The following is a 21,813-nucleotide window of genomic DNA, read 5'->3' as shown; positions in this document are numbered from 1 at the left end:
GTTATTTATAAGTGTATTTTGGAACATTTGTATTAAAATCTTGTAAATAACTGCTTTACTTTTAAATACAGTTTCATCTAACTAACAAAACAAAGGCAAATTGATGTAACAGTAAAATAACAAACAAAATGATGCATCAGAATTGCACACCAATTCTTAGGAACAGTGCATTCACTGACAATTACAAAAACCTAGCAATTCAGATACTCAGGATTTCACTTTGGAGATGGATGACATTTTCTCTCTGCCTAAGGTCTTTTGCTTTTCTTTATGCCTACCTGCACCACAAAAGAGACAGACCCAGATTTGACATTATCAACATACTGCACTCTACTTCTGTCTCTGCCAGATTTTTAAGACTATTAAATGTGCAACTGAGAAGTCATGATGAGCATAGAAAATCTAACTGTCTCCTAAATGTCTTTACATTGCCTTTATTAACTTTCACATTCATGGACAAGATGTTGCTGTGACAGACGGCAGGATGGGCTGAGCCTGATGTTGACATCACTTCCTCTAAAGAATGAGAATGCAAAGGCAACCAGTAAATATCACTACGTTCTCACTTCACCTGCATGTGTTGACTCAGTGTGACCCACACAGCCAGCACTGGAGTGGGAAATGAAGTAGAAGCACTGGTAGTCTTTGGTCAAGAAGCTGACACAGAATTTGTCTTTCACATTGCATTTTAGAAATGCAAGAATCACTAAAATAAATCTTTGTTTATACTGATTTAAAATTTTCAGTAAACTTTCTGGAGTTCATTTCCACGTTATCCCTTCCCTTTGCTACTGTTTCCTAAAATGACTGAAAATTACAATATGAAATCTGTAGTGTTTGTGCAATTTGCATAAAATATTTTAGCACACTTTTAAAGGATGTGCTGTTAAATTTACACTCTGAGCCTAGTTCATTTAGACTTAAAATTTGAATGCTTTCCAATATGAAGTCACTAACTAGTCTACATCAGGCCACCGTAAGCCTGGAATATTTCCATTCACGTCAGTGCAATTGATGTCGAGTTCCAAATTGCAAAAGGCAGGAGATTTTGATGCACTGGAGGTTTGGGAGCGAGGCAAGTTGACTGCAATTTAAGCACAGTTTTCAAAGCCAAAATTGGTGAAAGAGTCCATTAAAAGAAATCCGTTTATACAGGAAAACATTTTTAGTTTGGATCAGCACAGTATAGATGTACAGTTTTCTGTATGGCATTAGCGGCTGATAGGCCCAAAGCAGACGACTGAGGGGAAATATTTTAATTCCATGCCCTCCTGGCCAGTGTTTTATCAGCACCAACCGTTTCAGACATTTTTTGCAGCATGGTAATATTTGCAAGTGCTTCCTTCAAAAAAAAAAAAAAAACCAACCAAATTTAATTCCAAGTGTGCAGAACTGTTTTGACACAACTGATCAATTGCTAGCAAACAGAGCAGATTCAGGACATACTTGTTCCATTTGCTAAATTCAAAATTTCCCACATGCAAGCCAAGGGAATTAAGGTTGATAGGAGTGAGTTTTTCAGGTTTTTATTTTATTTTATTTTTTAAAGTCAGCTACTGTGGCTTTCTAAGTTTGTTGCCAGCAGATTGAAAGTTCAAGGGTGATAGCAAATTTATTTTTCAGAGAAGAACGATGACAGAGAAAACGCAAATATACATCTCTCTCTGGCTAATGCTTTTTCTAGATACCAAAACTTAACTTGGCTTTCTGTATTCCACAATGTTCCCTTTCAAAACAGACACAAAGTAGCACTCACAAAAACTACTTCCAATTACATACACGATGATTTGACATAAATCATTTTAAAACTAAAACCCTTCTTCCATGACTTTCATTTGGATAACAATTCCTAATACAGTAGTTGCACTTTACAAAAATTAGGTCAGACAACACATTAAGAAGGCCTACAGACCTCTATTCTACAGACTGTTCTATCATCACTGAAGTAAAAGGGCAGTGCTTCTGTGCAATAGTAATGCATTTTTGAGCACAGCAGTTTTTCTTCCAGGAAGTCTCCTCAACAGGCTGGGTACTGTTATAGCACTTATTTTTAACAGTAAAGTTTTAAAATCTTCAGCACTCTCTTCTGAGAATTACAAGTAACAGACACAGAATTTTACTGCAGAGAAGTAATGTGCAAAGAATGCGGCCAATGCACAAGGATGTGTTTGTTACTAATGATGTAGGAAAAAGAAAAATGCTGATATGCAAAAAATAGGAATTATTGCCAGATGCTGCCCTCTTCCAGGAATGCTAGCTCAAATGAAGAAGCTGCCAATTTTAGTTTTTAGAATATAATCTTGATGATTTTGGTCTAGTAAGGGATTATTTTACCTACCTTCATCATACTCATGTTCTTGGAGAGGAAGAGGGCAACATGGAACCAAAATCAAATTTTCTGATAACAGGTGACAACTCCATTTTTGCAGAACATGATTCAAATGAAAATAAAAGTGTATGCTGCTAATAAAAACAGGTATTAGCCATAGCAGAGGAAACACCTGGAGCATGATGACTGGCTATCTGGCTATCTCTGATCTTTAAAATCCAACAGTAATCTTGAAGGAAAAAAATCCTTGCTGCTAAAAACCATATGTCTACTTCAAAAGAACTGAAAGCTTCAGAAAGTCTTTTAAGAAAATGCTTTCGTATGTCAACAAGGAGAAACTCCTCTTTCCATTAATTCATCAAATTGTTCTTTCCTGAGCAAAACAACTACAATTATGAGAATATTAATGAGTATAAGTGTAGTTGTATTGTTGAATACTGTCAGAAGCTGTACCTGTCTATTAGCTCCGCAGCCTTGCATTTGATTTATGATCACCTTGATCTGCAATACAAACATTTTCTTGCGAAGAAATACATTCAAGTACTTTATCCTGAAGGAACATCTACCAACTACAAGGTTTAGCCCCGCCTACAGAGAAACTACAGCTTGTAAAGGACGAATCCTTCCTTGTTCACCACAGGAAGTACAAGACAGCCTGGCTTCTCAGCTTGTACAGGCCTTATATTTCCAGCTTTATCACAACAACATGGGCACAGAAAAGGTTCTGCTCTTTTGATAATTTTAACTACCAAAATTGCCACTACCATTTTGGCAATTTTTCACCTAATTTCTCCAGAGAAAAAAAAAAAAAAAAAAGTGGACAATCAACCTATTCTTATCTTTGTTTCATACCAATGGATGACAGCCAGTAGAACCCTTGCCTATCAGGATGCATTTACATGGCCCCTCTGACATAGTCACAACAAAACAGATAATAATTTAGTTGAATTGAATATGAACCAGAAAAATGAGGAAGGGAGAGTAGGAAAAGAAACCCAACAAAACACAATCAAACCCCAAACAAACACACAAGGCTTTAAAAGTCTGTGGCTGAAAAAGTGATCCAAAAGGCCAATATGTTTTCCTTAACTAATCCTAAAAATTTATTCAGGAAATTCAGTTTCAAGTTCTAAGATGAGGAATTTGCAACAAATATGTTTAAGCTACAGGCTTTTTCATTCTTATAATATATCCTTAAGGAATAAGTAAAAGCAATTTGGTTTGTTACTCTTATGTTGATTCTTTTCATATGGGCTATAAATACATTTTAAAGGTGAAATTTATACACAGTAAATTTCATTACCCATGCAGCCTACAATTTGTGCTAGTAGAGCTGCCGTGCTGCATTTTTGACGGGAGGATTTTTAACAGGTCAAAATCCAAACTGAACACAAACGAGAGGAGCAGCCTGAGCAAAAACAGAAGGCAATTCAATGACAACTGCAAAGTAGAGCTTTTAGGTAGCAATAAGCACTGCATTTTTTTTTTTTTTCCCTAACAGAAACAAGATCTGGGTTTTACTGATAACCCAACACGTAGATGAGTCAGCAGTGATCTGATGTTGTGGGGAAAAAAAAATATCCTCTTTAAAGATGCATAAAAGTGACTGGTGAAGTAAAACATATGACAGTCTGTTTAATGCATGGAAATACAACAGCTGACAAAGGATTTTCAATCTGCTGTAGGAAAAGGAAATGCATTTGCTTAATTTCCAAATGTTCAGACATGAGAGGGAACATACCTCGAATATGGCTGGTTCCTTTTTAAGTATCAGTGTGGCTTCAGTGCACTCTGACCAGCACTGTACCTCAGTGTGGGTGTTCTACCGGGAACAAACCCATGGGGGATAATCATCAACTGATCACAGCTTAGCCAGTAAAGACAGGACAAGATCTTTTGTTCCTGCAACATTTTCTACCCATCAGCAATGGAAGAAGAGTCATACACTCTATGATACACAAATGCTTTGGCCAGATTTTCCGCTGAGGTGTATTCATGCCAGTAAAGGAGTCACATACTGTCTTCAAATGCCCAAGAATGAAAATGTTTTAGAAACTTAGGGACTTAGAACAAAATAATGTGACAGTACTGGTCTATGGAACACTGCGTCCTGTTCTGAGCACGACTTTTAATAAGATAAAATGTTCAGAGGAGAACATTAGGAATCATCATCAGTATATAAACCAAGATCTAGGTAGAAAGATGGCAAGAACAGATCTTACCCAAGGAAGAGCAGAGACATGATAATAGATTTTGGACATACAGGAGATTGATCAACTTTTGTAGCAAAGGAAGTCCTTCACTTAGGAGTCAAAATCATAAACTTAAACTGAAGCAGTATAGAAGTTAGGCAATAGAAAAACTATATAACTAAAATTATGTACTGTATACTATATAACTAAAATTATAGCTAGGTCTGCCTGGGGGAAATCTCTGTTGAAGATTTAAGGAACAAGGTAATTCCAAGTATTTTAGTGATGTTTTTGTTGCCATTTCCTGAGAGGGGTGAGTCAGGGAATTTATTATTTCTTACATCCCTGTTCTCTGGAGGTGACTGTGTGGATATGGAAATGCCAGCTTGCTCTCTCCATTCACGGCTGGCTACGAGCAAGACCATTTCAGTTCAGGAGCCAAACCAACATAGCTTCACTGTGCCCACATCAGCCAGCTGAGCTTTGCTCAGATCCTGCTCACCTCGCTGCGCAGCAAGAGCAGCTGGATCCACATAGCAAGGCTGAAGCAAACAAGCTGAGCAGCACGGTGCTTCATTTGTTCCTTCAGCACAAGGACGGCCAGCCCCACACTGCTACTGGAACACTGGCAGCGCCTGCGGCAGCCGGGTCCAGCACAGCCAGGCAGAGCCAAGCAGGGCTCGGGCCAGGGCGCTGCAGATGCACGCCGAACATCTGTGCTACTGAAAACACCTTGTTCTCATATCAGATTGCAAACGAAGGTGTAACAAATTTCCCTACGTTGCTATGACAAGCTGGCAGTGTAAATTCCAGGACTTGCAGTAAATCAGCGAGGCATGGCTTGATTCAAAAAGAGAAGGGCAAACTTGAAAGGTGAATAAACATGCCTATATATCACGCTGCATATGGTATCATGTCATATCTAATTAGAAAATCCTGAACTGTTTTCAAGTGCCTTAGGTTTGTTTTCTTTTTGAAGAATTTGCTTAGCACTACCTCTGTAAAGTTCCCACTCCTCCTTGTTAGGATCACCTTTTTCAGGTTTAACATACTACAGTGATGGAAAGGCGCAGGCTAAATATCAACTATTTATTGGAAAATCCCCTTTGATAGAAGGCTTTTGAAGTGTTTTAAAAATATTTTTGGAACTGTGCAAGGACTATTATCTATGACAAATCTTAACATGTATATACTTCTGTGGTCAACTACAATAAATCCAGCTTTAAAAGACTCTGACAAGTATAAATATTCTTGCACTACAGATACAAAACTTACATGCCAGTAACTGAGAAACATAAACATAAGTTCTGTTCCTGTCTGAAAGATATATCAAGCACGTAATTTAGCCAAAAATACCTGAGGAATTAGGGAGAGAAACAAATGATGGGGTGATTCCATTCTTTCTTCAAGAGAAGAGGTGGCTTGGCTTCCCCTTTTTTCAGTGTTGGAGGCAGGATAACGGGAAATGCAAAAACAATGGATTAAGTCTGGGCAGCTGAACTGATGGCCCCTGGAAAGAGACATAAGACTCCAAAAGCACAACCTGTTGGGCCAGCGTCCAGGAAAGTCTGGATGGCATTTGAGTGGCTACAGGCTTAAAAGTGATTCTGGGACAACCTAAAATACTCAGATTGTGGTGTTGGTTTATTTTTGCTTTGCTTTTCAATTTTAATTTGCATGGTGCAAAAAAGGTCAGAGAGGCATTCTTAAGAAGAGGAGGAAAATGCTACAGAGGACCTTTATTACTGGGGGGACATGCCTTTCCTGTAGAGAGATGGGAGACTGCAGAAGGAACCTGCAACTGGGTCAAGTTAACAAATGATAACCTTCAGAAATCTTCCCTGCTCCAAACATATTACAACAATGTCATAAGAAAGTTCACCAATACAGATGTGCAAACTGAAGCCTGGACACGTGGCGCTGTCTGCCTGTGGCCAAAAAGGCAATTCAAGAGAAGATTTAGACTGGGACAGATGTGGAAATCCTTATAGCATCCTCTAACCACTGTCTCACTTCTCTGCTAGCTCCGCTAAATAATCTTGCCATTGTTCTTCTTGAAAACATCTTATCTGTCAAAACTCTAATTTGTCTTTTCATTTGTTACTTCTTTCTTCAGCACAGTAAAGCCCAAGGAATTTCATTCAGGACATCTTACATAAGGGAGGAACAGTCATATAGTTTAACAAAGGCACTTTTAATCACCTCCTCAGAGACGTTCATTTACCTCCATTGAGGTAAGTCTATATAGGATCCTAACTGTGGTGTATTCATTTCTATCTAAGATACTCAAAGAAGGGCATGTGCAATGGCTTGATAACTCCGTATGGAATAAACCTTTACAAAAAAGCTGACTTTCTGGTGCCAGCCATAGCATTCTCAACAATCACCATTTTACTTACACCAAGCTTTGACTTATGAATATGAAAATTCACGTCTGGCATGAAAATCCAGCATTTGAAAACATTCTAAATGTTTTTCTTTTCTATTCCTATGTTCCGTATATATTTAAATCAATGATTCTAATGCAGAAACTTATCCTTTATCTGCAATTACCATCAACCTAACTGCATTCAGTGTTAGGTACAAAAAAAAATCCGTTCTCACACAAGCACCCCTATCATCATGTCTGTGCTAATCTAATAATATACATATCTTTAAACACACATTCATCACAAAAGAAACACAAACCAGAAAGCAGCTTTCTCCTAACTAGAAGGCCAGGAAAGGGTTTGTTCACCAATTGTCCCTGTATGTGTGATGGGTGCCATCACCTCACAGACAGGGCTTCCCAACACAGGAACCTGGGCAAAGGACTCAAGCTCACAAAGTAAATATAAATAAAAAAAAAAATAACGCCCATTCCCTTCATGAATGGTTAATGCCTCTTCATGCTGTATCCGCTTCTGACCCTAAACATAGATGATCAGTAGTTTTCTAAGATCTCAAAATGCCAGAATAAAAACCAACAACTACAACATGAAATCATTTCAACTGGAAATGCTTACTACAATTTTTTTTTTCCTGTAAGTTGTCTCAGGCTTGGACATTAAGGAAAACAAAATAACCCACAAACTTAATTTTGCCTTAGGAATGTTGACTCACCATGGCTATTGGTAGCGAAACATGTTTTCGCTGCTGAAGTGAGAAGATGTGACTCAGTTACACAGAGGAAACTTGTTGAATAAACACAGTGTCATCCTCTTACGACAGCTTTCCAGAGTCAAAAAGCACTATAAAGACTTGCATAGAAAAGCTACACCTCTAAATGAAAACTTCTAAATCAACTCATTGTCAGAGATCAGGACTGGTTAACAAATGCAGTGTAGGAGACAACAGTTGGCACAAATGCAGAGTATTAAACTTCAAGGTCACTTGAAGGTCACACTTAGTAGCAGCAGGCAGAGTATCAAAAGGATGCTAAAAAAGCCACTTGGCTCCTGCTGACAATGCTGATAAGAGCCTCCGAGTTCATACAGAAGCCATTAACACACTACTTGTGCTACATTTTCCAGGCTGAAAACAGCCAATGTTTTGTATGGCAGAAATATAACGCACTGTACAAAAAGACTGGAACCCAAAATCAACAGAAACATCTCTTCTGAAAGCATCTATGAAAACATTTGACCCCTCCAAGAGCCTGCTGTTGCTGGACTCCATCTGCCACCAACTAAGACCTGGCAAAGGTTTACAAGGAGCAGGTAAAGAAGCGCCAAAATTTCAAGTTGCTACAAACAAAACAGAAGCCGGTAACAACGGAAACGCAACACACAAACCTTGCAATTGTCTGAGATGGCAAAACTTACTAAATGTTGAAATCAACAGAAAACCTTCAGACTCCAAGAGATGCTACGTGAGGTTTCACTGTGGGAAACACATTACTGCCAAGGGTTGTAAAAAATAATCTGTGACGCAGTAAAAACTCAAGAAGGCTATAATAGTGCCAAACAGTATTACCTAAACTCTTAATCTTTATATAAGACTGCATCATGCACAGAATATACCCCTAGTATGAGCAAGATGGCCAAGTATTCCTGAGCTCATCACAGAGCCTTACTCTTTTTCACCTTAAAAGACTGTACATTCTGCAATGTAAAAGGGCTACAACTACTTACTTGCAAAATTAAGACCCAACAAAGCATTTCCTTCCTTCTAGCTTCATATATGGGCTCAAATTCTCATTTTCCTATTAAAATGAATTCCATACTGTAAAAGCAGCAACAATCTGATTAAGAAGAAAGACGACAGAAATAAATCTCACAAATTGTAAAGCAGCTTCAAGGAAGTATGCAGCTGACACATGTAAGCCTCTGTATGCTTAGTAATGTATATACTTCCTGCGTGGGTCTGGTGAAAGTACGGGGAACAGTTGAGACTTTCAGAAATAATGCTAAATTTAGTGCTGTTGTATCCTCACCAGTATGCTGTGGTCTTGGAAAAACAAGATTTATTAGGACCATGATAGTGCTGACTCCGAAGAGAGAGCGCTCATGCTGGTTAAGAAGGCCACAGACCAAACACTTAAACACTCCAAATACTTTATTTTTTATTTTTTTTTTTTACCAGGAGCAATTCTACAGGGGGAGAAGCAACACTGATGCGATTTGCTCCCTTCCCCTGCTCCAAAAATATTTGTTGTGGCAAATTAGCACCATAAAATGCTTTTAGGCTGGAAGGGATTTATGGAGGTCTTTTGGTCCAACCAAATTTTAGTATGAAACAAGTATTTTAAATTATTAGAAGCAATATGTTTGAATCTTTTCAACATTTGAATGTTTGACAATCTCCATTGTCTCCATTTCAGTTTCTCACTGTCCATCACAAAGATTGCCCACACGCCACCACACTGTGCAACAAATACTAGAGGAAGGTAAACTGACAGTACTAAATAATCATATAATAAAGTATCTTTGTCATGTGGATCTCTGCACAAAATGATAACCTGAACATTCAGTGTCTGCCAAAGAAGCTGAAAACTGTCTGCTGACATTTGTGACTTTAAGCAAGGTTTGGGACATCTTCCTTTGTACTGCTTTCAATATCTTTTGTAGCTTCCAAATACTAGAATAAACACTTCTGTACTTATGGCTGTAAGCATTAATAACAAAAAACATTCCTATTACTCCACATAGACCTTTTAAAGCAGGCATTGAACTGCTTTTTCCAAGAACACGTGGTGTGGGAATGCACTTTTGGTGCCTAAAGTGACAACCGCGATTAACCCTGTGTACTTTCTCACATTCCTCCTGCTCCACATGTGAGGACCCCACAGGCCACACTTGCTGGTGCCATCAGTACAGAGCAACCTTCATTCTCCATTCCTTTGACACCTGTGCCCAAGGTGTGAGATACGGCTGATCTGCGGCTCACAAACAACCATCTCAAATTCTACACGTCAAGACAGTGAGACAGACGTCAAGGCACAGAGGTCTTACTGAATCAGGCATTTAAGCATATAAACAAACAAGCAAAGGTACAGATCTGTCAGATCTACAGATCTGTATTTATATCTAACCGTGTTACTTAACTTACTGCAGTTTGTATACACTGGACAATGAGAAAGGCAAATCTGTTGCCGCTATCTAGTTAATCCACATCAGATAATGCTATGTTTGCTTTATATTCATATAGGCAGTGGACCAAAAGTATTAAACAATATGATTAAAAAACATATAAGAAATATTTCCTGAAAGCAACGCAAGAAAAATTTATTACAACCTGCACTAAACTCTGCTACTCCCTTCATGTTATTTTTTTTTTTAATCCTTATTGTTCATATGTAGTTTCCTTTCCTGCTCTTTCCTCAAACATTCCTTTTTTAGCACATCAGCACATTACTAATTACAATGATATGAACAGGCTTTGAGTTTAACTTTCAGTTGAAGGCTATGGGGCATTTCACTGGATACAATTTTCTGCAGAAAGAACACAGGAGAGCATTGAAGGAGAACGAAACAAGAAAAAGAAGTCCTAATGTTTAATTATTTATTTGCTCTGTATGCTACATATACATGGACAATGTCATCCTAAGTGCAAGACATAGAACAAGAACATGGAAAAAGACACCTCAACATGTTTGGCAGCAGTCCCACAAACTGTCGAGAAAGAAGCAGAAATAAATGATTACATACCACAAGAGTTATAAAGGCCTAGGGGGAAAAAATCCTGAAAATTTTCAGAGAAAAATCAGAATATGGAAAAAAGGAATTTCTGGAAGAAAACTGAACTTTCACTCACACAGCCTACTTTACCTCAGAATAAAAACAGAAATAATTTGTAGTGTATTGTTTTTAAAATACTTTATCATCACTCCCCTTCAGAACACCTTCTGTACTTAATATCTAATTCAAATGAGCCAGAGAAGAGTATGAGCTGGAAGAGAAGCCATCTAGTTCAACCTTTTCCCCAAGACAAATTCAACTACACTATGTCATTCCTGACATATTTGTCTTGTCTATTCTTAATGACTGACAACAAAGAAACTCAGCAATTTCTCAAAGCAAGCTGTTCAGGGTTTCACAGTCATTACCATTTGAAAGTTTTCCCTACTACCTAACAAGAAGTCTTTTCTTACAGAGGAAAGTCCTTTAGTTGTAGTACCATTCACATTCACTGATCCCCTTCCACCCACGATCCCCTTCCACCTTGCCATAAAGCCTTGATCTTAAATCAGTGAAGACTTATCTTGTCCCTTCTGATCTTTCCTCTAAAGTTATCTTTTTGAGATACCTGCTCACTCTCACAGTGACTCTATTCAATTTCGCAGTGCTCTGGGACAGCAATGCTCTGGTTTGGACACAAGTGCTCCAGCAACAGTGCAGAAGGGGTGCTTCACATATCCATCACGCTTCCCTCTTACACAAAGCAGTATGATGCTTACCTTTTTTGTAACAGCACAATATTGCTGACTTCATATTCAATGTATGATTTGGTCTTTCCAACTACTTTTCTAAAAAACTGCTGTTTAAGCAGTTGTTCACCATTCTCTGCTTTTGAAGGTATTCACAGAATCACATAATCACAGAATTGTAGGGGTTGGAAGGGACCTCCAGAGATCATCGAGTCCAACCCCCCTGCCAAAGCAGGTTCCCTACACCATTTACTCTTCCTCCAACATGTTCTTCCATTTGTCACTACTGAGTTTAATTCTGCTTTTTCAGATTATTTTTCTAATTCGTCAAGATGATTTTCAGTATTACTGCAGCCTCTTAAATCTTGGTATATCCTTCTTTGCCACACATTTAATTTTACTTTCCAAGTTCTTAGTGAAAACAATGGCCAAAATTACACTCGAGACCAATGACTGCCAAATCTCTTCACATCAGAGCAGACACAGTACAAGGCCATCTCTTGACACACTGGACAGACATTTTGCAATCCTTCATACTTCATTAATTACAAATATAATGGAGTGTTATTCACAGTATTTCTTCCTATAGAACAATAAATTTTTTCTGAATGTGCTGATCACCCGTAGAAACCACCTGGGTCTCTGTGCTTGTCTCTTGTGCCATGGCGGCCCTGCCCATCACTCACGTGCTTCCAAGTTCACTTCTTGCAAGGTGGTCTGAGAATATCTGACCTGGTGGCCTTCCTCTGCTTGACAGCTCACCAATACCCAGCTGGTTCAGGGCTCACACAGGGCACTGAAGAGTACAGATCTCAGGTCTTTGAGACCCTCCACCTCAGGACACAGAAGATAACTTCTCAGTCACAGATGGTTGTTCTGAATCCTGCTCAGAGCAACCAAACAGCTGAGATCACTCCCTATGAGCCCAGGAGGCAGAAGAAGAGAAGGAGTATCGAGAGTCTGAACCCTCGAACTAGAATATTTCTGTTTGCTTGCAAGTCAGCTGCACTGCTTTCAATTAAAAATATTTTGAACTTTCTTCTATTCTATTTGTCAAAATAACTCTTAGTTTGCTGAGATATTGTCATTTTTAATGGTGAACAACATACAGCTACACATCCAGTCATGCCTGGATAAGCATGCATACTAACAAGTAATACACATGTGTGTATTATTTATACAGTTAATGAACTCATAAAATTATTACAGCCTACCTCTGTCTCCCCTGGATGAGCAAGTTCTCTGTATCTCATTTTCTCCCAGGGGAAAAGGGATTTATTTCCCCAGATCTTCAATATTTCTCAACATCTTCCATCTCCACATTCCATCCATCATGCAGAGCTTATTCCTGAGATTAGTGTGGGGCTTCCATGATTCATAAGTACTCATCGTAAAAGGGAGTTCAGATTCTTTAGTGATCTGTAACCCTGGCTGTGTATCAGTTTCTACAAACACAGATCCCCATACTCCTGTGTATATCAGAAGCCTTCCTGTGGCCCAAAAGGAGTCCAGAGCGCGTAACAGACCGAGCTGATCCCTTAGAAAACCAGGGACATAGAACTGGAGTTAGTTACCTGCTGCCTTTGTAATGCCAAAAAAATAAAAATAAAAAAAATGACATATTTTGACTAGATTTCTTCTATTCTAATCCATCTTGTTTCTCAAATTCCTTTCCTAAATGAAGTACAGTCTAGTGAATACAACTACACTGCATATTATAGAGCTGGGTCAGATAAACATCTGTTGAGGTAGCTAAGCTTACAGCCTTTTTGTCTCACCAGCTAAAAGAAATACTTCTCCTTTTGGTTATAATCTTTCAAAACTTCTTTAAAAGCTCTGGGAAAATGTCTATACTACCTATGCTTTAGTAATCCTTCTTTTAAAAAGGAGATGACTGTTTGTGATAATGTAAGAAATTATGTAAATAAGCAATACTACATCTAACCATACCATAGCAGATTAACAACGTACCTTCTATCTCACCTCAGACAACTCTTACACACAGGTAAACAAAAAACTTCACACATAATCTTAAGATCTTCATTGTATGTTATATAACCCTGTAGTGTTCAATAAATCAAGACCATCTTAAACTCTACTGGCAAAAGTAGCTTACAGGAATAAGAAGTCATCAAGGCCATTAAGCACACAGATACAACAGCTAACTCAAGGAGTATTTCACCACATGCCAGCCTGTGGTGTCACCTGGGCACAGTCTGAGCACCCTTGTATGTTTTTGCACCCTTTTCCTACCACCTGATTATAACCTGGCTACAATCCTTACTTTTTGTGATCTTCTATGTAAATTCCAATAAAATAATGTGTTTAGAAACGTACTTATTTTTCCTTATTGAGCCATGTCTATTACTTTTAAGAAAGAGGCTAAAATGAATACTGTGTCATGCAACAGAACTGGTGTGGAACACAACTTAAATTCTAACTTGTCTACAGTCTTTCTACAATTTATCAGCTGTTCAATACTTCTTGAGCATATGCAGCCCACTGCCCTGCTAAAACCAGCACACAACAATAGCAGGAAGTCTTCAGAGAGCACTGGCTATCAAATTCTCAAGCCAGCTGCAGGAGTCCAGGCAGGAACTATAGCAGTTCCAGGACAGCTCAGCGAGGAGCAAACTCTCAGCCAGGTCACTGGTGCAGCTGCAGAGCAAGGGCTGCGCTGCTTCCCAAGAGTCGCCTCACTCCCCTCCCTGTTGTGGCCCCAGCACAGCCTGCCGGGACAGCACATCACACGTGGCAGCCAGCCCACTGGCTCACACATTTCTTCCCTACTTCCAACACTCAGCTCAGCTGCAGCCCCCTCCCTGCACCTTTAAATACAGAATGAAATAAAAGCTGTAGAACCTTGCCTCACTCTTAGCCTACGGGAATTTAACAGGTAACAGTGGTGGAGAGCAAGAATTTAAAGGAGGCCAAAGAGTCAAGCTCTGGACATGAGAAAGTAAAACAGAGGCAATGGTGAAAAAGACAGACTTACCAGCTGCAGTGCTGTGGATAACATGAAAAGAAAAAAAAAAAAAGGGATTAACCTCAGCTCTTTAACCTTCTCCCCCACAGTCATTCACTAGCATGGGAGAGCTACCAAAAAAGGGTCCCTTTACTAGTGTAAGCCTAAGAGAGATTGCCTGGAGACGTACAAAGAATTTGGAGCATTCAAAGTCTTTTTGCCTGAAGTCTAACTTCCACTTGGCAATTTAAGCCAGGGCTTCCTAATGACTCTGGTTTACACAAGTTCTTCTGTTTTCCACAGATCAATCAGTTACCGTTTGGAACGCGCTATGCACAGTATGTGCATTGGGAAGCACGGAGCATCCAGGTGGGCCTTCAGTGAACGAACAGGCTTGAACTAACACATGCTGGAATTCAAGAAATAACAGCACTTCTCCTGGATTAAATGCTTCTGAGTCCTGGCATTTTAATTAAGGCACCTCTGCATTCAGAGTAGTTATCACCAGCATTTATCTTCAGGCTGCATCCCTCTGGATCTGTCTTGTAAATAGTTTACCCAAACCTATTAATCTGTCACCATTTCCTCCCTTACTTCTCAGTCATGCAGTCTTCTCTCTCTGCTGCTTTTATCCCCAAAGTAGAACAACATCAAAAAAAAAAAAAAAAAATTCTACAGGTTTCAGAACAGCAGACTGAGAAAATAAATATGAAGTATAAGCAAATTTACTTTTTCCTATAGAAGGTTCCAAAACCAAAGTAGGCAGATTGTCAGAATGATTTCCGCCTGACAAGCTGATGAACCAAGTGGATTCCTTACAACATGCCTACTGATTGTTACCATGTATTTACACAGTAAACACTCTGCAATGGAGGATCAACATAATTAAAGTGAGGTATTGCTACCCCTTCCTTTATTTTTATTCTACTTAGCATAAAGGCAACCCCTGCAGCCTCCAAGAGCCAACACAGTACCCCAGCTCCCCCAGAATCCACTTCTCCCATTCCTCTGACCGCTGACTGAGTCATTTTGCAGCATAACGTTCCCTTTGTAAAGCACTGGTTCCCAAACCACGGTCCTCAGAAAGCTGGCTGGCTACATGCTGCTGGCACTGGTCCCCACTTCCAACTGCTCCATGGCTTTAAAGACAACCAGGATGCAATATACGCTTTCCCAGTACTAATTACCCATGTTAGATACTACTTTAGTTGCTGCAGGGCAACTGTGTTCTTGTGAACAAGTGAGTAGATGTTTCAAAACAACTCTAGGGTTGTCCACATGGGGGGGGGGGCACAGGAAAAACCATGGGAAGCCTTGCTCTAGGTATCGTGTCTGTTCTCCGTGCAAATCTCACTTATCCAGCAAGTCTGGAACTAGAGCGAGACCAGGAATTATCTCCAGTTTTACCATATGGAGATGAAGACACCAGGCCAGTTGCTTGTTTTATTTAAACATGTGTTTCTTCTACCAGCAGTATTAACATTGCTTTGTTCCTGTTTATATTTAAAGAAATGAGAAAATAAACTAAGTAACTTTTTTCCTCTCATTCCATTTTTGTTCTTTTAAGACTTCCCTGTTCCTGTCAGAGTGAGTTAAGCTAAACAGAAACAGGGCATTCTTGTTCCAGAGTAAATGTGTCCACATTTGGAGTTCTTTGGGAACTATTCCTACAGCTCAAATTCCTGTTGCCAGTCAGCCCCTCTCCTTAAATCTTAGTAGCTTTCTCATGTAAAAAGCCCTGAGGTTGGATTGTTTGCTTAATGGAACATGGTAACACACAAACTACCAAAGGCAGCAAGTTACACAATACCCATCCGCTGCTCTTACCACTGCCCCTATTTCAGGGGCTTCAGAGAAAAGTTTCCAAACGTTTGCAAAGAGGTGGCTGCATTATGATAAGAGGGATTCCGTGGCCCTGAGGATCCTAAGAGTTCTGAGCCCTTGCATTCATCCACACGTGAGGCATTGTGGAACCATCCCATACATTCAATGCAACCCCCAGAGGGAACCTGCGTTAAGGTGAAGCTCAGTGACCAACAAGTGACCAACAAGTCAACGTGCAGCTGCAGTCTGTGCGAGGACACCTCACACCTACACTTCCCTAGCACGCAGCCCTCCTCAAAGTCACGACAAAATCTAACAGCAAATCCTTAGCTGATCGCTTTGGAGTACCAGCAGCATTACTTGACAACTAGCACACATGTTAGCAATGCAGTAAATGCACACGTATCACAACACTTTGCTAGGGCAGCTCATAGTGCTGAATTCTTACTGGCTCTCAGAGCGCAAGTTTTATCTCGCTACTTCAAACATGTAAGAAAGTCCACTTCACTCCAGGTTTTTAAGCGAATCGGAAAGCCACTCTTCTGCCTACAGGGTAAGACAGAGGCATACCTGACAGGGTTCCACCCAAGAGACCCGGGTTCTTTTCAAGAGGAATGGCGTTTAAGCCTGTGAGTTGAAGGACGAAGCAGTAAACTTACTTTCCAGTGATAAACTGGCTTCTGGATGGTGTGCACATAGGCTGAACATAATAGTTCTCCAGTTTAACCCCTTCAGCAGCTAGCTTGTCCAGAGTGGGCGTCCTGATCTCCGAGCCGTGGTACCCTACATCTCTGAAGCCCTGATCGTCAGCCAGGATGAAGATGATGTGCGGCTGCGAGCTGGGGGTGCCGACCCCCGGCTCTTCTCCCAGCGCTGCCGGCGCCTCTCCGGGGCCGCGTCCGAGGCTGTCCCAGGACAGGTAGCCGTAGGTGAGGAGGCTGAGCACCGAGAGGCCGGCCAGCACCCCCACCGCCAGCATTTTCCCCTTGCGGAGCCGCTGAGGCCAGCTACACCCACCGCGGGCCATTCACCTTGGCTGGAGCGAGAGCGAGACGGAGGAGAAAAATAATAACAAAAAGAAAAACACACAAAAAAAAGCCACCCGAGACCAAACCCAGCAGCCTGCGAGGCGGGGGCAGCAGCCATCAGGGGCCCCGCCGGGCGGGGAAGCGGAGAGAAGCCGCGCTCATCGCGGCCACCACCAACTTCGACAACTCCAGCCGCTGCCGCGGGAAAGGCGCCTTGGGCCGCCCTGCCCGGCGCCGGTACCGGTGCCGGCCGGGTGGGCAGGGCCGCGCCGGGGGTCACAGCACCCTCGGCCCGCCTCCGGCCCCGCGCCGGGGCGCCGCTGCCGACCCGTCCCGGGGCCGGTGCCCATGGCGGGGCGAGTCGGGGCGCCCCGGCGCAGCGCCGCCGCCAGCGGGCCGGGCCCCGCCGCCTCCCCCGCGCCCCTCCGCGCACAACCGGCCTCGAGGCGCCCTCCGCCCGCCCCCTCCGGCGCTGCCGAGCCGCTCCCTCCCCTGCCCGCCTCTCCCCTCCCCGCCGCACGGCTCCGCCGCGGGCAGGGGGACCCCGGCCCCGCGCCCCCGCCCCCCGGTCCCTCCCAAGCTCCTCGCGGCAACTTGTGGCTCTCTCGTTTCCCGCCCCTCCGGCCTCTCCGCACCTCACCTACTGTCCTTGCCCCCCGCCCCAAGGGCCCCGGGGTGCTGGGCAGTCCCCAGCCGGCCCCAGCCGAGCGGTACGAAGCGCCCGGGGCAGCTCCGTGCGGCTCCCGCTGCTGCCATTGCCCCCAGCCTGGCTGCGAAGGGCAACCCGGGCCGCCGGCGGGTCCCGCTTCTCCCTCCCAGAGCTATCGATAGTCGTTAGCGTTTTTGAAATCACCGCAAACGTCTGGAATGTATGAGTGTACCGGATTTGTTTTCAGCCGCAAAGCAGACCCCAGTCCCAAACCCTCCAATTCTGGTAAGACTGTGGCAAATGCGAGGAATGCTTCTTTTCAAACCACTATCATTTCTTAAACTTTGGGTTGAAGCATGAATGTGCTGCACTTGCAAAGTACAACTTCCCCCTAGTCCTGAAAGACACTGAAACAAGCAGAAACTTACATTCATGCATGATTACGCTAAAGTGAAGTGAATATGCAGGTCTGACCTGCCTAACATGAGTCATCCCGACAGGAACAACTTTTTCAAACTAGTTTTTCTAATACGTTAACTCTTAACCAGCCATCTAGTCTAAGGCATGTGGCTGCTGCACCTCAGAAGCCCTGGCTCAGTCCCGCTAACTCCACGCTGTCTGGTGGTCCTCTCTGATCAACGTTTCCATCTCATTTTTACAAGCTGACCGTAGCACTGAAGTTTGCCCCTGCCACTCTGCTCCGCACAGCCCTGAGCACTGTTGCCTCATATCTTCTGCAAAGCACAGGAATATTTTTGAACCTTGGAATATTTGGCACTGAATGATAAAAATCAGCTTCTCAAATGAAAAATATCTAATGTCAGCTTTACCACATCATAAGAGGCAGAACAAGAACAGATTTAATGGTTCCTCTATTGGATGTTGAATATTGGTGTATGTTCTTCACTTACCTTTAACAACATTGTTCAACACAAGTGTCTGGATTTTGCTTGCCTGGATGTCTACGCAAGTGTAATTCAGTTCATAACAGCACTTGGTGTTCTTGTTCTGGAGAGAAAAAATAAAATTAGGCTATCATCACAGAACCTTAATTTTTGTCGATTCAAATTGATTTTGTGCAATCTATCATGAACAGAAATGTCACCACTAAAATTTTCACCAAAGAAGAGTTACTCAGAAATAACTTTTTCTCTGTACTTGACAGCAGCGCAGCAGGGGGAACATGGAAACAAAAGTAGATTTGGTGATGTCAACATGCTACTTAAGGGCTTGTCAACACTGGAAAGTGGTATCGATAATATCTGCATTGCAGAACCTACCAAGTTTAACTCCCAAGGTGGAGTTCCTCTGAATTCAAAAGAAGGAACTTTACAGCATGTTAACTCAAGCTCTTGTCAAAACCAAACCAAACAAAAAAACCAAAACAACACAACACCAACACCTCCAAATCTTAAACTGAAACCTTCGTGCACTGAAATGACATTGCCTTAAAAGAATTCTCTATTCAGATTTATTATTATTATTATTATTTTTTTACACCTTTTTCCTCATATATAGGACACCAAAACTGGATTTGTAGTGCAACTTTGCCTCAATGCATCTACCGCTGAGTGGTGAACAAAATACAACGTCCTCTTAATGGAAGCATCATGGGTGCAGGTAAACATTAGAGCATCACACTAAACATCTGATAAAAAGGATTCACATTTTCTAGTAACTAAAGACATTTTGTATTAATTTCTGTTTTTCATTGTCTTAAAAGAGAAATACTAACATCAAGTATTGCTGAGCACTTATTAAGAAAACATAATAATTCATATATTATGTATCCATAAAAATTATCTGTAATTATGCAAATATGATTTTGCTCAGATAATCAAAACATTTTCAACACATCCAAAGAACTCAGAGTGGCAGGTGCCTAGCTAAAGGGGACCGCTCCTGAGCAGGTGATTGTCAGCAAGCAGAACTAGGGAACCAAACAGAAGAGTCTAGAATACAGATTCTTGCAGTCAGAGAAAAAAAATGTATCATTACACAGATGCATCACAGTTTATCTCCCTAGAGACCATGGGTATGAGCAGACAGCAGGAGAGCTCAGCTTTTGATTTTCCAGCCATGCCTTATGAAAATGCCTGTTAGCCATACCAAACCCTGCTAGTCATTGCCTAAGTGCAGCTGAAGATATTTGAGGACAACCTCATTAGACATCCCTGAGCTTGGCCTTCTTTCTTTATGAGACTGACAAAACTTCCCTCTTTTTCTCCTTTCCCTTTTGTTAAAACTAAAGTACGCTTCTGCCAGGAAAATATCTGCTGACCTTGAAGTAAAGAGGCCTGGGAAGATAACATGCTACCCACAATGTTGCACTTCAAAAAATACTGGTACCACTCAGAAGCTGCAAGCACGGCTCATGCAGCCCAGTCAGGATGCTCAGTGAAAAGCAGAGCTGTGAAAGCTGGAGAAGTGTTCTTCCCTTAGGGAAAAAATACAGAACCTTCACAGATATTTAAACTTGACTGTAGTGAATACATTAATCCAAATATACAGTAGTTAAAGTCAAATTTGTTATACCATCAGGAAATGATATATTTTTAGCACTTATTAAGCAGCCTCTGCAAGTACTGAGACCATAAAATTAAGTCAATTAAGGATGCACTGGGAAGACGACTTTAGTTGAAAGCTCGTCTGCAGTTATCTTCAGTCAAGGTAGGGGCTGTTGTTAGACATGCCCTTTTCCCCTCGTTTCAGATCAGGCTGCCATCTAACCTTTTGGAGACAGCCGTTTGACACACAAGTATAAGCCCAAGAAGATATTAGCTTTATAAAGTTAAGTGCAGCTGAAAAATTAAAGGAGACCGTTCCTTCAAAGTCAATCACGACACAGACCAGAGTTAGCACTAGCAGAGACAGCAAAGAATTAGACTGGGTGAGGGCTATGCAGCAGGGCCTGGGAAGCTGCGACTCAGGGACGACTGTGAGCCATGGCTCCTCTCTTTCTCCCTCTGTGCTACTGAGCTGCTAACTGCAGCACTAGGTCAGGTCAGACAACAGGGAGCAGGGCAATGGGTCGTTCCTGGAGAAATTAACAAACAAAAATCTATATTCAAATGAGATACATTATCAAGGGCTACAAAGATGGGGAAGGATCTGAAGGGCAAAACATATGAGGAGCTCTGAGGCCCAGAGCAGAGGAGCTGAGGGGAGGCCTCATGGCGGCTCACAGGGAGCAGAGGGGCAGCGCTGAGCTCTTTATGAAAATAGACCCAAGTGACTCTAATGTTATCCTATGATAACACTGTAACTGCATTTTCAACACATCGGTATTAGAAGGGTAAGTCTTACTAGGTGGAGACTGTGTGTTTCTTCTTCCACTCAAAGCTGTCAGTAACAAGAAAGGTTGCAGTTCAAGATGTGCATTCCACTGCTCTTCCTGGTTATGCCTGAGGCCAGAAAACTTCATGTTTAAAGAACAGCTTTCTGAGCTGTTATTTTTAGCTTACTAACTACAAACGTAGGAAGAGCAAAGCAGACTTTGGCCTACACACAGCCAATATTCTTTTTATTTGCCAGAGCAGGAAACGTAACTAAGCATTTCCTTTAACCTGTTATTGCTTGATATATATATTTTTCATACCACTGTCCTCAGCATACCTGCCTAAGAATAAAGGAGAAAAGCAGGACTTCAGTGCTCATTGCTGTGCTGAGCCAGGCGCTCATCACTAGAAACAGCGTATTATAAACACGAATAAAAATTTGGTGAGTCATGGGACTTAGATCATCCCCTTTGCCTTCATTGGTGGAATCTGGTAATTAATTCACAGATGTGCTACTTGAGAATTATCAGATTCCACCCATGCTTACTCCCTGGTTTGTGATGACATAACCAGAACTTTGCTGTTAACTGATTCTATATTTAACACAGATTTTCCCCAATTCCCTGCTGTATTTCATAGGCAAAGGTCCAGGTTCTGATCTCAGCTGCCTGCTGTGATGTAAATGACTCAACTGATCCCAT

At 41.6% G+C, this 21,813-nt stretch overlaps 1 protein-coding gene across 1 annotated transcript in view; it reads right to left on the bottom strand.

The window, feature by feature from the left end:
* Positions 1-21,813, bottom strand: part of ARSJ (arylsulfatase family member J) — a 51,573-nt gene that overhangs the window by 22,151 nt on the left and 7,609 nt on the right. Inside the window, exons 2-4 of the mRNA XM_048943327.1 lie at positions 18,746-18,842; positions 18,067-18,241; positions 16,817-17,193 (exon numbers count right to left, since the gene is read on the bottom strand). Coding sequence (XP_048799284.1) covers positions 16,817-17,184 — 368 coding nt within the window. The 5' untranslated portion in view covers positions 17,185-17,193; positions 18,067-18,241; positions 18,746-18,842. The remainder of the gene's footprint in view (positions 1-16,816; positions 17,194-18,066; positions 18,242-18,745; positions 18,843-21,813) is intronic.

The sequence above is a fragment of the Lagopus muta genome, chromosome 4 (genome assembly GCF_023343835.1).
Source record: "Lagopus muta isolate bLagMut1 chromosome 4, bLagMut1 primary, whole genome shotgun sequence".
NCBI classification, from domain to species: Eukaryota; Metazoa; Chordata; class Aves; order Galliformes; family Phasianidae; genus Lagopus; species Lagopus muta.
The sequence above is the reverse complement of the archived record's forward strand: the minus strand, read 5'-3'. Positions and strand labels throughout refer to the sequence as shown.